The 13977-nt window shown below is 44.2% G+C and overlaps 1 protein-coding gene across 3 annotated transcripts in view; it reads left to right on the top strand.

Annotated features, from left to right (window-relative positions):
* The window catches only part of LOC115323227 (protein capicua homolog), a 77273-nt gene that overhangs the window by 18538 nt on the left and 44758 nt on the right, over nt 1-13977 (top strand). For all 3 annotated transcript variants that reach the window (XM_029983604.4, XM_040503008.2, XM_040503007.2), the window contains 4 exons: nt 6030-6215; nt 7470-7638; nt 9712-9761; nt 13032-13167. In XM_029983604.4, the coding sequence (XP_029839464.3) occupies nt 6030-6215; nt 7470-7638; nt 9712-9761; nt 13032-13167 (541 nt within the window). The remainder of the gene's footprint in view (nt 1-6029; nt 6216-7469; nt 7639-9711; nt 9762-13031; nt 13168-13977) is intronic.

Here is a 13977-nt window from a genome sequence, read left to right as displayed (position 1 = left end):
GGATAAAGTTAGAATAATTCTAATACTTTTTAAGAACAAACTATGGGTACAGCTTGCTTGTGATGTAAAGTTATAATATTTATTTAAATTTTATCTATTTTTCTGAAAATTGCCAAACATGCTTGCTCGAATGACAAAAAGGCAAAATTTGGAGGCCTGTATCTCATGAAATAATTTAATGATTATCATATCATATCATAGCTATTTAAAAAATAAATAAGGCGTCTAAGTGATACGATAGTCGGGATATATTTAGGCAAACATGGGAAAAAATCAAGCAACAAAAACTTCCGATGCAAATAAATAAAAAAGAACACCACCTTCGATTTTTTTAAAAATTTGGGTGCCCTGTCAAACTCTATTTAGGCATTCATTTCTATTAAAAACATGCTGCATTATTTTATTGAGAAAAATGACACAACTCCCCAAATGGGGTCCTTTTTCAAAGCCGACACTTAGCGGTGCCCTATTTGAGAAGTGACTCTGAGCTTCAGTTTCAGGATACTAACATACATATCTCATATGTTTTTATTCAGATGAGGTCACTGACAACTAGAGCAATCGGCCACACACTAAAAGTGAGGAGAAACTATATACAGCATTTTACATACAGCGTACTAAGAGGTATCATATTAGAGACTAGTGATTCGAGAAAAGGTGATGCATTGTGAAGTATTACTTTCCGGTATAATTTATATTTAAAATAAAAGATACAACTTTACTTACACACACAAAAATGAAGAGAATACTAAAATGTTTTAGGTTAGTTATGTATTTCTAACCAGATCCGACTGTCCGTGCTACATATATGTCACAGGTTCCTTCTGTTGATGACTTGCACAGCCGCCACGCATGCCAAGACTGAATGCCAGGAAAGGCGTGCACCGTCAGCCACTCTTCTTCTTTTCTTGTTGACGATACCGAACAAGCTCATTTTCGTCCAGATACGCAAGATGCACCCAGTTTCTCAAATAGTAGGCTCACCATTGTCCCGGGCTGTCTGAATTGCGTGTATTTAACGTTCTCATCAGGTTGTTCAGCGTGGCCTGGTGCTTCACGGGTCCGCCAGCGCCAAAGGTGCAGAAAATAACCACTGGGCTTGTGGGCAATCATTCTGTGCAAGCTGGTGAAGCTGGTAGCAATTCTTAATATGACTGGCGGCCCCGTCACTTACGTATGTCATGTGCGAATATACCGCAACATTGTCTTCAACCCACTCTTTTAGGGGCGAAGCTCCTTAGGGTCTAACCTTGTTCGTCCGGCGTCCGTGCTCACATCGATTGCCATTCCATCTGTCTTCTTAAAAAAATTAAAAAATGTTTTGCGCAGTCGACAGGATTAGAACCTGTGCGGGGAGACCCCAGTGGATTTCTAGTCCATTGCCTTAACCACTTGGCCACGACTGCGGGACGAGTAGGGGGCTCTGAGATGTGGTAGTAACTCAAGAGCTGGGGGATGTCATGGATGAAACGTTGCATGTAGCCGCTCAACGTCCATACAGGAGCGGGCACTGCGGTCAAAAGCGTATATAATTGCGTTAAACTTTGCATGCATTGGCTCAACGTTATAGACGAGAGGGCGCTGCGGTCAGATGCTCAACTGTGTATATAGGTAAGCACGATCCATACCAGACATTCTCTTTCTGACATGGACCGTTGACTTAAGTGGTGGAGATGCGTTCCCACGGTTTCTAGCGGATCCAAGCTGATCCGCTAGAACCACTGGCTCTGCATTTCACCAACCATAAAGCAGTAATAGTGAAGTCGAAACGCAACCCAGAACTCAGCACTACCTATGAGCAATAAAACAAATCAGCACCATCCGCACTACCTATGAACAAAATCAGTATCATCAGCACCACCAGAGCTTCGCCCCAATCAACATGATTTACCACGTGGAGATGCTGTCATTTTACTTTTTCTAGAGCCAAGCACGTGAGAGCGACGTCGTCACATAGGTCCTCACTGATTATAGCAACGCTGTTTGTAGATTTTCTTGTCGTGACTACACATGTAGATATCGTAACTTTTTTTCTTCAATGGTATGCTTTAACTTTGTCAGGAAGCACAATGGTCCAGTTTTAAGCAAAGTCAGAATGAAAGACAATGCTCTCGCGTTGCATGCACTGCTTTTCATCGTAGATCGCTTTATCTTGCGTTTGTCAAATATGGTTGTGAAATATCCAGCTTTCAACCATTACTTGAACGACTTTGGAAAGTCTCAGGATTCAATGTTTTTTTCACAAGGTCACCGGACTTCCGTGTTGTAAGCACAATCTCTTCATCCTCTTGGATATGAAGTTCCTCGAGTGTAAGAGACTGGCCTTTTGGGCAGTGATCACAGTCTCCTTAAAGACGCAGACTTGTTCGTGGGTTGCACAGAAATGCTGAGATCATTTCACCAGTATTGAATGTTGAGCCTGTAACGTTCTCTACAGCAGCAATACAAAGGTAGTAGTAGTACAGTCTAAGCTCATTATAACAGACCTGGTTAGAACAGTCATTTGGATATAACATACTGATTTGTGAGGTTCGGTTGTTTTTCCTCTATGCACCATTGACTCGACTTGATATCTGCATACAACATACTTAGGGTTGTTCGTTTTCGGGTTTTATATTTTTTTAAATTCGGGGGGTGAAAATCGGGTGCTATTTTTCAAACTGATAATCGGAAAGAAATCGGGTTTTTTGTGCAAACATTCTGAAATTCGGGTTTTTTTCGGGTTAAATTTACAAATGTACTCAATAATACTTTTTTTTTATTGGTGCGTATTACGAGTTTCGTAACGTTAACGCGTTAAAATTAGGGGTCTGTTTCAAGCTGGTTATTGGGGGGACATCAGTGTTTTCTAGCTCCGATTGCCGTCTGTCGCTTCAAGGGAAGCACCACCCACGGAATCCTCCTCTCTGATCGAAGATAGTCGTCTTCGATCAGATATTTCACTATGGAATAAACCTGTTAAGTTTTCCCGATCTGTTTACGCGGCTGACTGGTTCAGACGTTGTTCGTGAGAAATTTTGGACGCCAGCGCGATGGCCATGCTACTCGAGAGTCCCTGCTGGGCGTCGACACCTCAGCGGTCGAAGGGGGATCGATAGTGCATTTCACAAGCTGCGTGCAGCAGGGCTGAAGCTAGATGGCGTGCCGAGGCGGTTCCGCCTGCACAGCGGGGGGGACGGAAATGTCCCCCCGAGGCCCCAACGCCTATTGTCGCTTTTCTTCAACCAGCCTCCGTAGAATGTCACGGTGAGTTAGGCGCGCTTGCTGGGCAGTTCGTTGAGAGTCGTGTAGCGTCCATAGTGCAGCACGCAGCTTGTGAAATGAACTATAGAGCACTCTTGTCCCGAGGCAGGGTAGCTAGCGTGTGTGCACCGCAGACTCCGTGCGGCGTAAAAATAAATAGGTTGGTTATGTGGTTGTGGAATTCGGGGAGAAATCGGGTTTAACCCGATTCTCCTGAATCATGTTCGGAGTGTAAAAATCGGGTAAAATCGGGTTTTACCCGAAAACGAACAACCCTAAACATACTCCTTTTACAACAGACCGAAATCCTGGTCAAAATCAAGATCTGTTATAACGAGCTTAGACTGTAATTGGTGCAGCGCACACAAACGCACGCTTCCTGGTGTGGAATAGGTACATTTGACCCATGTAGGGCGCAAGGGATAAAATTTCGTTAGCCCAACGCCGGATCCAGATGTTTTTTTCTGTATACACAAAAGGCCTCTCGGATTGAGCGTGTCAGGAAGCGCTTTGGCACAAACGTTTTCTCCCCGTCGAGCATGACAGATATCACGTCCTTCTAGTTGGGACCTCGGCGCAAACATTGTAGCTTGTCTTTCGTGAAGTACTCAAGGGCAGCAGACACGTTCTCGGGGCTCACCTTGCACCTCGTGTAAGAATCCGGCTCGTACCACACGACATGCTTTTCCTTACCTAAAACGTAGACACTGTTGCCATGTGAACCTTTCGTTAACATGTCGACAGTGTTTACGCTCTATTGTATTAAGGCAGGGCTCGAGTATTCGGGGGTTCCGCTCTCTGTCGGTGTGCCTCTTTGTGCCTGATATTATTGCCCGTGACGCCAGCGAGTGGGATGGCGACAGCCACGACTGCTCAGTAAGCAGGCACCGGCGGCCATATTTTGCTCGTTGAAGCAAACCCCCTCATCCTTGACAGCGAGCGGGGAAATGCAAGAAAAGATTGTATCGGCCGTTTTGCTAGAACTAGCGACGAGTGTCGCCTGCTACTTCCGCCAACTATTGCACCATAATCGTGATCTTCACGAGGAAAGGATTGTTGCTAGGCCACAGAACATTATCACGCAGAAAGGAAATGCTTGAATATGTTTTTATTCTAGATATAAGTCAGGGATATATATAAGAGAGAGAGATCGAGATAAAGGGTAACTGAGAGGAGCATACAGTGCCTTAGGAAAATAAAGTAAACAAAGTTCCCAGTGGCCGATCGCTGCAGGATCTTTTCTCGTATCACTACTTTGTAATATCTTTGTACACAGTAGTTTCTCCTCAATCTTAGTGTGTGAACGATTCCTATGGTTATCAATGGCCTCATCTGAATAAAAATATATAAAAGATGTGTGTTAGTTTCATGGAACTGGAACTCAGAGTCACTTCTTATATAGGGCACTGCTAAGTGTAGGCTTTGAAAAAGGACCCTACTTTGGGGAGTTGTTTCGTCTTTGTCAATAAAATGATGCAACATGTTTTTAATAGAAATGAATGCCGAAATAGAGTATAACAGGGTACCCAAATTTAAAAAAAAATCGAAGGTGGTGTCTTTTTATTCCCATCGGAATTTTTCGTTGTTTGATTTTTTTCTCATGTTTGCCAAAATATATCCTTACTATCGTATCACTCAGATACCTTATTTATTTTTTAAATAATAGCCATATATAAGTAAAATACTAGCTGCAATTTATATAATAATGATTAGTAAATTATTTCATGAGATACAGGCCTCCAAATTTTGCCACTTGTCAATCGAGGAGGCATGTGTGGCAATTTTTAGAAAAATAAATGAAATTTAAATAAATATTATTACTTTATATTACAAGCAATCTGTAGCCATAGTTTGCGTCTAAAAAGTATAAGAATTCTCCTAATGTTATCGTTTCAGTTATTCAGTCTTAAACGTGCCCCCTCCATCAGTGCGCGCTAATGCAACTGTCCACCTCTTCATGCCTTACAATTTTTGCTGTCCCCAAATAGTTTTTCTGCTCAAAACTAAGTTTGGATTTGTTTATACCAGACACTAGACAATATGTGAGAACTTGAGATTGGGCGAGTTGGTTGCTCATGTTTGTCGACGTTTAGCGCACTCAAAAGCTGTCATTCAAGCATTCACACACCCAAAGAACACTCCTTTCACACAGCGCTCAGCTGTGTGAAAGGAGTGTTCTTTGGGTGTGTGAATGCTTGAACGACAGCTTTTGAGTGCGCTAAACGTCGACAAACTAGACAATAGCATATAAAAACATCAGTTGATTTAAAAATGTCAGCCAGCCACCCTTTGGTCGATCTTATCTGAAATCACCCTGCTGTTCTTTTTTCTTTTTATGTGGTTCATGTGGGCAGGAACCACTAAACCAGTGTTACTCTTCATCTTCTCGGTATACACTGTGTAGTAGATACCTGGGTATTGGCCACTGGCTCTAGAAAGGGCACCTCGAAAGCGTGGCCACGGTCGACAATGCATTTTCTGGTTCTGTGGGAGGCCATAGAGAGGACTGACTCTACAATCTTAATCACAGTTAGCGGGAACACCGGAGCACGTGGATCGGGTAGTATTGGAGCATTCTAACTGCCTGGTACACAACTGCAGTGCATCCGCATCGCTGCAGTTGCACGCCGGGGCATTACAGTACTCTGATAGTACCCGATGCCACGCGCTTCCATGTTCCCACACTGCAACTGTTGAGCATTGACCCTCCCCGTGACTTTTCCCCACACTCTTTGGAAACTGACAAGGAGATGTGGCCGCCTTTGCTTGCCCCTTTGTTGCTGCAGGCCAAGGAAAAGGACCACATCCGGCGGCCCATGAATGCCTTCATGATATTCAGCAAGCGCCACCGGGCACTGGTTCACAAGCGCCACCCAAACCAGGACAACCGCACAGTCAGCAAAATCCTGGGCGAGTGGTGGTACGCCCTCAATCCCTCGGAGAAGCAGCAGTATCACGACCTTGCCTTCAAGGTGATCCGTCCTCTCTCGGCCTCGACTCTCTTTTTGGAACACGTCCATGTTGTTCGGTCGCGATGCAAGTCCAGAGATGCCTTCCCACTTTTATGTTTAGTCGTCGGTTTGGATGTGTGGACAGATATACTAGATGCTTTGAAACTGGGGCTTAATTTACATTTTTATTTGTGGGAGCCTGTGTAGTAATATATTTTAGGTTCACGGTAGCCGGCACATAGGCATGGAATGGTTTACAATCGGTTTACGCGTCCTGGTGTTCGTCTATGATCGATTGTTGCAATTTTCTGTTCTGGAAATACTGCAGGTTTCTGTTAAACTTAGGATGGAGCGGGCCATGCACAGAACCAGATAATCTGTACTGTGTTTCGCCTACAACCTATTTTGCTATGCCCAGTCAAAAGAGATTTTGTTATCAAGTGCATTCGTTTGGCTCAATTGTGGTTTGATCTTCGTTACTTATTAAATCACCCAGACACTCTTGCCTCACTGACAACCTCTTTCAAGGTGCCATTCCATGCATATGACCCAACTCAGACATTCATGCCGGCTCCGCCGTGCCTCAGGAGTTGTCCAAAAGGTTTTGCTGTATTCTGAAGCTGCCAGTGGTCCCTCAGTTATCAGGTCTTCAGTCTAAAGAAGTGGAAGATACGTAGCTTGCAGTGGTATATGTAGATCAGTTTAGTTTTTGTTCCACAGCTCATCATGCACAAGCAGTGAGACAGGGCATCAGTCTTCCGGCGTATTCGCCGCTTGCTGAACAGTGTGAAAAGGAAACCGATTTTGAGATATCCCACTAGGGCCACGAAATATTCCCAGAGTGCAAACTGTCGAGCTTCGTCGTGGAACAGCATCGCTGCGCTGCAATCAATGGCTCTAAAAATGGCAACTCCGTGCAGCCGAATGAGAGTGGGCAGAGCTGGCAGAGCCTGCTCACCAGCGGCCGAATGGGCCAGCATTCTCCTTTTCTGGTCTATATAACGTGCTGCTCTATACAGAAAGCCCAGCAAAACTAAGACACGTAAACCGCTTGTAATTCAACAGCTGTTCAGAACTGCTGCACAATCCCTTTAGGCACTTTTTTTAAACCGGGGTTTAGGACGGGCCGCTTTCAGACGATCGAATAGCTCGATTGGCTCAATGTTTCGGTTCGAGAGGGTGGTACGGTCAACGGTACTCCGCGGGTGTTCAGTGGCTCCGACCCTTGCGATTTGAACGAGCCGGACAGCAGCCCGTCCTGTGTGTCGTCCACAGGTGAAGGAGGCCCACTTCAAGGCCCACCCGGACTGGAAGTGGTGCAGCCGGGACCGGAAGAAGTCGAGCCTCGGGGGACCCCAGTGCAAGGATGTGCGAAAGTGCCTCAGCACCTCGGACGACCTGGGCGGCACCCTGGCCTCCGGGGACAGCCTCGACCAGCACGAGGGTACGCTCCATGCGGCTGGCTGGAACCAGTGGCCCCGCGGGAATCTGGCACCCGGTTTCTCGGCCGTGCAGGGAAAGAAGGTTTCTTCGCAGGGAAAGTTTATCTCGGAGGTCCAAGTCGAATTTGTTTGTTGCCTTAGAGAGCTGGAAGTAAATACGCCTTGCAGGGAGTGGGAAATGGATGCTAACCAAGGGGAACCAGGTGACTCTTTATTGCCGTCCTACCTCCAGCAATCACAATTAAAGAAAAGCTGAATAGGTTCTTGAAAAAAAAAGGAGATAGAGGTGAATTCTTGTGTATTTTTGTCACGTGAATTCGAATATCACAAGCATTTGACCCAAACACATCACTGGACGCGAGAAAAACCAAATAACTAACCGTCGGATGTTACGTCGTACCCAGAAATTTCAACTGCTTTGTGCGTGCCGCGTGTGAGGGAACGTGTACAGCGCTTTTCACTGCTCGGTTAAGGCTCGCGGTAGGCGAGGGAATGTTGAGATCTCTGCGTGACGTTACAATTACCTCCTCCTCACCGAATGCGTCGGGAAGGCGCAGGCGTCAGCGCTATTTTCAAAGCACTGTTGTGGCTACATGGCACATCAGTGTGAAATATAATTAATATTCATGATCCCAAAGGCCAAATAAAAACAATAGAAGTTTTTTTTTTTTTAATACAAAAGCGTTTTAACTTTTTAATTTTTTTTTTTTTTTTTTTTGCATGGCTATTTTGAAATTTGCAGTCCTTTCCTTTTGTCTGCCAGGTTTCTAATTTTTTAGACCGGTATTTGACCCATAATATCAGTTTATAATATCTTTACAGGTTGAATTTGCATTGAAATCCGTGCTAAAACAGTGCTTTCTCAGAACACAAATTTTTACTCTTGGCAAATTCGTAGGAAGGATATCTGAGCATCTAGGGCATAAAAACATTTTTTTTTTTCTGCAACACATACATAAATATACAAAGCGTACAACATTGAGAGCATATTCTTAAGAGCAGGCATAGTAAATATTTTTTATTATCTATTGTTTTATTACTTGGTGACCACACATTGAGCACTGAACTTTAACATTTTGTAAAACCGCTAATAATGGTTCAGTCTCAAAATTACTTTCAACATCATATTTTTTATACTTTGTAATATCTAGCCATGTATAAACAAATTTTTTGTTGAGTAGTTTTTACTACGGGCAAGTTTTAATTATCTTAAGGACTACAGTCGCCGACCGATTATCCGAACTTCGCAGGGACTGAAAAAACGTCCGAATAATAGAGCAGTCCGAAAAATCAGCAGATTAAAAAAGTTGCCTTTATTACTTCCAAGTGGGCTTAAAAAGGCCGTAAATAGTGCCTTCTTTCAAGTTACGCCTGCATGCCTTGTTTTAGGTTACACCTACGTTTGCGTTCGGCAACTTTCTGTTAGCTTGAGAATCACTGCCTTGTCTAGCGTTATGGTCGAGTACGTTCTGCGCTTCTTAGTGACGCATCGCGGCAGCAGAAGAACAGATGGGGCCATGACGTCCAAGCCAGCGTTGTCCGAACGAGATGAAAGCCCCAAATCCAAGGGCGCACAATGGTGACGCGAAAGTGGGGTGGAAGTGCAAAGGAATGGGAGGAAACAAAGCAAAATGATAATTATGATGATGATGATGACGTGCAGCTAAATGGAAAAAGAAGGGCTAGCATAGCGTCACCTAGCAGTAGGAGTCGGAAGTACTCAAGGAGCGCTGCCAAACCAAGCCAATCCATGTGCAGCCAACATTAAATTCAAAATGGCCGCTTCTCGGTGGTGTTCCCCGCTGATCGCTCACAACGATTTTGTCCGAATAATCGAACTTTCGGACTTCAAACTGTCCGAAACATTGGTTGTGAATATGCACTATTTCTATGGGGTAAGGCATGGTTCCTTCTTTAGGTCCGAAATATCGAACAAGTCCAAATTATCGGAGTTTGAAAAAACGGTCGGCGACTGTAGACATATTTTTTTTCCATTTGTGCTTGGTACCCGTGCAATGGACCTTTAGCGGGTTTACGCATCACTTTGAAATCTTGTGTCGCTATTCTTTCTTCAGATAACCAAAAGGAAGATCTGACCGTCACCAAGAATGGAGAAAGTTCTGATGTAAGTACTACTTTTTACACACACCCTATTTTCTTCAACCAATGCAATGATCTTGTATGTACAGACAGGATGAATTTTAGCATTATAGTAAGCCTATCAATGGTCTGATTTTGAAATTCAATCTGGCCACTTTGTTGGTTATCATGATCCAAGCTTGTGGCAGCTGTGCCATGCTGATGGCAGCCTTTGTGTGTCTGGTATGTGAAAAGTTGAAACATGTACCCAGCAAATGGCACGTGTCTTTCTATTTGGGACTTAAGCACAATGCAACACACGATTCAGATACACGTGCTGCGTCGGTGTTCATATTGCTCTTGTGGTAGATCTTGTCAGCACACACTCGACTTTAAGCCCCTTGATGTAGTGAATTTAAAAGGGGCTTTACTAAGGTCAATGCTTCATACAGGCTGTTTCTAATTTCTGTTCATCGTTGAAACTGAAACAAATGGAGAAAGACCTGGATGGGGAATAGCTCATTCTTGTTTGCCACTGAAGTATACTACTTTTAACATAGAGTGTGTTTATGAACTGAATTTCATGCAAAGGGTCTAATGCTGTAGTGTGACGAAAAAGCATTGCATGCAGGGCAAGGCAGCATGAAGTATGTATAGCCCATTGCAGGCAATGCATATGCATACAAAGCATATAGAAGGCATACCTGAACATCATAATTCATACATAATCATAACTAAGAACAATTCACTTGAACCAGCGAGATTCACCAAAGGGCTCAGTGGGAATCGAACCTTGGACCATGCATTCTGCAGTGCGGGGTTTGATAAAAAGGATATGGAAAGAGAGCGGAATCAGCTGGACTAGGTACAGTAAACTTCCATTAATTCGACCTCGACGGGACCTTGAAATTCGGTCAAATTATCCGAATGATCGAATTAAAAAAAAAGGACAGAAAAACGGGTAAAATTAAACTTCTTTTTATTGTCCAAAGTACTCACAGATGGTCTGCTGCCGTCTGAGCATAAAACAACTGTCTAAAAGCATGCTCCGGAGAGCAGCTTAACTAAACACCACGTCCTCAAAATATTGCGCACAGCTACAAAAATATATATATATATATATATTAGCCGATTTTGGCGCCGGGTGCCCAGACCGTCAGTGACAGAGAAAAATAACAACAAGAAAGAAAAGGAAAAAAAGAACCCACGCTTCCCGGCGCGCAAGATGGACTGCACACGATGCTACAGAAAGGCGCTTTGACAGCGCGCTGTCTCCGCACCCTACCATGTGCTATGTTCTCTGTGCTGCCCCTTGCCAGATTGATTGCGCTGGCTCGAGTCATTCGCTACTGTCCATCTCAATGGCGTAGAGGAGCAGACGCATATTTGCGCACGTTTGGCTTTGCAGCAAAGCGGCCCGTGTTTCACCTTACGTTGTTGGTTTTTCTGCCGTGGTGCCGTGCACGGTGAGCCCACACGCATTCGCTCGGGGCGAATTATACGATGCGGAGTCTTCCCGAGTTCGAACTATCAAACTTTTCCTTTCATAAAAATGTATGGGCGCTCTCCAGGACTTTTGGACACGATCGAATTAAACGAAAAGTCAAATTAGCTGAGGTTGAAGTAACGAAACTTTACTGTATAACTTAGTGCCGACGGTCGTCTGCGGTGGCGCGCGTCTGTCTGTGGCGAGTGGTACTTAGTCCAGCATGCCTGGTTCACAAATGACTTTGGCGGTGAATCATACCTAATCCACAAGCAACCGTCAGAGGCAGGTCATACTTAGTCCGGCATGCTTAGTCCGCAAGCGGCTGTTGTCAGCGAGTCATACTTAATTTGCAAGCAACTGTCGGTTGCGAGTCATGCTTAGTAAAGCATACTTTTTCTGTAGGCGACCGTCGGTGGAGCCATACAGAAATAGCTCAATAACTCGAACATGGCTATCTCGAAATAGTGGTTAAGTTGTAAAATTTCCTTGTCATGGAATGAACTCCCATAGGCACAATGCATTTTGTCCTTGCTTATCTCAAAAGGTTTTCAGGGCGGACTTGAAATATATGAAAATCATGTCAGCAAAAAGCACAAAAAATGCACAATAAACAACAAAAACTGTGCCAAAAACAAAAAAAATATGTGTGCACAAAAAAAAAAAGAAGAAAAAATTAATAAAATGTGCAGGCACATAAGAAAAAGAACAAAAAGCACCATGTTTTTTGCGCGGTGCGAGGCACAAAAATTCGGAGAGACGTGTGCCTCAAAAAAGTTTGTTGTCCTAAGTTTTTTCTTTTTATTGTTTCTTTCTTTTTTATTGTTTCAACGACTCCGTTTAGACAGGCCAATGACAAGCCGGGATGCCTGGCGTTCAATGCCCCCTCTCCCTCGCATGTTTTTTTCTGCTCTGTCTTTTGTTTCTCTTCTTTGCTTCTGGGTTCTTCCGTTTCTCTTCCCGGTCTGGTCGACGTCTTGTCAGTCACGTCTCTCACAGAGGTGTCTCGTTCATTTCGAGAGTATTGCTGTTCTTTGTTGCTTGTTCGCCATTTTTTTCCGGGTGTTTCGATCTTATCACGGTGCCATATGAGCAAGTGTCAAGTGTTCAATTCGGTCATTGGTTGTGAATTCTCCGACATTGTTGGTGCGTGACTCGATTGACTGTGAAGATGGCACAGCCCAAACAGTGCAAATCATTGACGCTTGAGAGGAAAGTTGCTCTCATCGGGGAAGTTGAGAAAGGAAGTAGAACAAAGTCCAGTATCACGAAGGAATTTGGGATTTTTTCATCAGTGCTATCAGCAGTACTGAAAAACGAGGACAAAGTCTTTGGCGGCTTTGAGCAAAGCTTTTCAAGCAAGACGAAGAGTCTCCAGGATTCCAAGTTTTCAGACGTCGAGGCAGCGTTTCTGTGCTGACTGAAGTAAGTCAGGGCAGCCAACCTTCCAGTAACCACCGCATTGATGACAGATAAGGTTTGACCGCTTGAAGAAGCGGAAGAATGTGATATTGAAGCCAATACACGACGAAAGTGGCACAGTGGATGAAGCGTCTGTGGACCTCTGGCGCAACCACCGACTCGCCGAGCTTCAGAAAACTTACCGTCAGAAAGATATCTTCAACCCGGATGAGGCGTCCCTCTTCTACATGATGCTGCCCAGTTGTACTTTCAAACCGAAAGGAGAAGCATGCACTGGAGCAGTACGGCAAAAGCTGTTTATATTTGGGCCACTAAATGTCACCAAACTTCGGAAGCGGTCTGCTCTTAGTGCTTTGTTCATGCAGCTGCTTGTTCCTTTACCGCGGCTGATTGCGGACAATGTTTCAGAATTGCGCCCTTCCTGCGTCGTGGGCCGAGGCTGCGTCGGAGTCTTCCATCAACAGTGCCGTCATGGGAAGCATCACGGATAAGGATGGGGACGCTTCCAGCGACGATGAGAGAATGATAATCTGCGAGGATGAAGGTAGGCTGACACTTCTAGTCTGAGCTCTCGGCAGGTGCCAGGTCATCCATTTTGCCGGGTTAAGACTTTTGACAAGTCTCGTGTATCTTTATAACGAGCGTGTTGGTATAAGTATGCTTCTAGCAGAATGTGCCTGTCTCTGTCACATCCTCCTGGTTTACTCTTCCTGCTAGAGTATATTTAAATGCGTGCGAATATTCCTAACTTCAAATAATTTTTCAGCTGCCGTAGAATACCGTGCATTCGCCCACTCCGCACTAAGCGCCCACCCCCAAAATTTTAAATATCTGAAAAACTATGCAAAGTACATACATATATGTAAAATTGATGACTTCACATGTGCCCATCCCCTATTTTTTGCGATTATCTTTGAATTTTGAGTGGGCGCTTGCTCAGTATTTTACGGTGTGTTCATAGTGTTTGCTGTTTCATTTGATTCGCAACACTTTTAGTGTATAAAGTATTTGAGTTTTTCGAATATTTGAAAATTATGAATAATGTCTAAAGAATTCTCCAGTGTCTTTCATCAAGCTTTAGCGCTTTTCAAGAGCGCTCTGGTATCAAACTCCACTGCTTCGCACCAGTGCACGTGAACCACAGTTTGTCGCACACAAAACACAGAATTGCAGTAGTGTCAAGACTACTACAGTGGCAAAGTGGCAAGTGAAGTTTGTGACTAGGCTGGAGGACCACCTGCGTCATTGACTCTAGTGGATCAATAGCTTCTTAAAGAGCTGCAATTGTGTACCTTGTTGGATAGATGAAGTTATTTCTCGTGCTTACATAAGGTTGCCATTGCACTGGTTGATT

This window comes from Ixodes scapularis, unplaced genomic scaffold (assembly GCF_016920785.2).
Source record: "Ixodes scapularis isolate PalLabHiFi unplaced genomic scaffold, ASM1692078v2 PGA_scaffold0__279_contigs__length_252992795, whole genome shotgun sequence".
NCBI classification, from domain to species: Eukaryota; Metazoa; Arthropoda; class Arachnida; order Ixodida; family Ixodidae; genus Ixodes; species Ixodes scapularis.
This window is presented reverse-complemented; position numbering and strand designations above follow the sequence as displayed.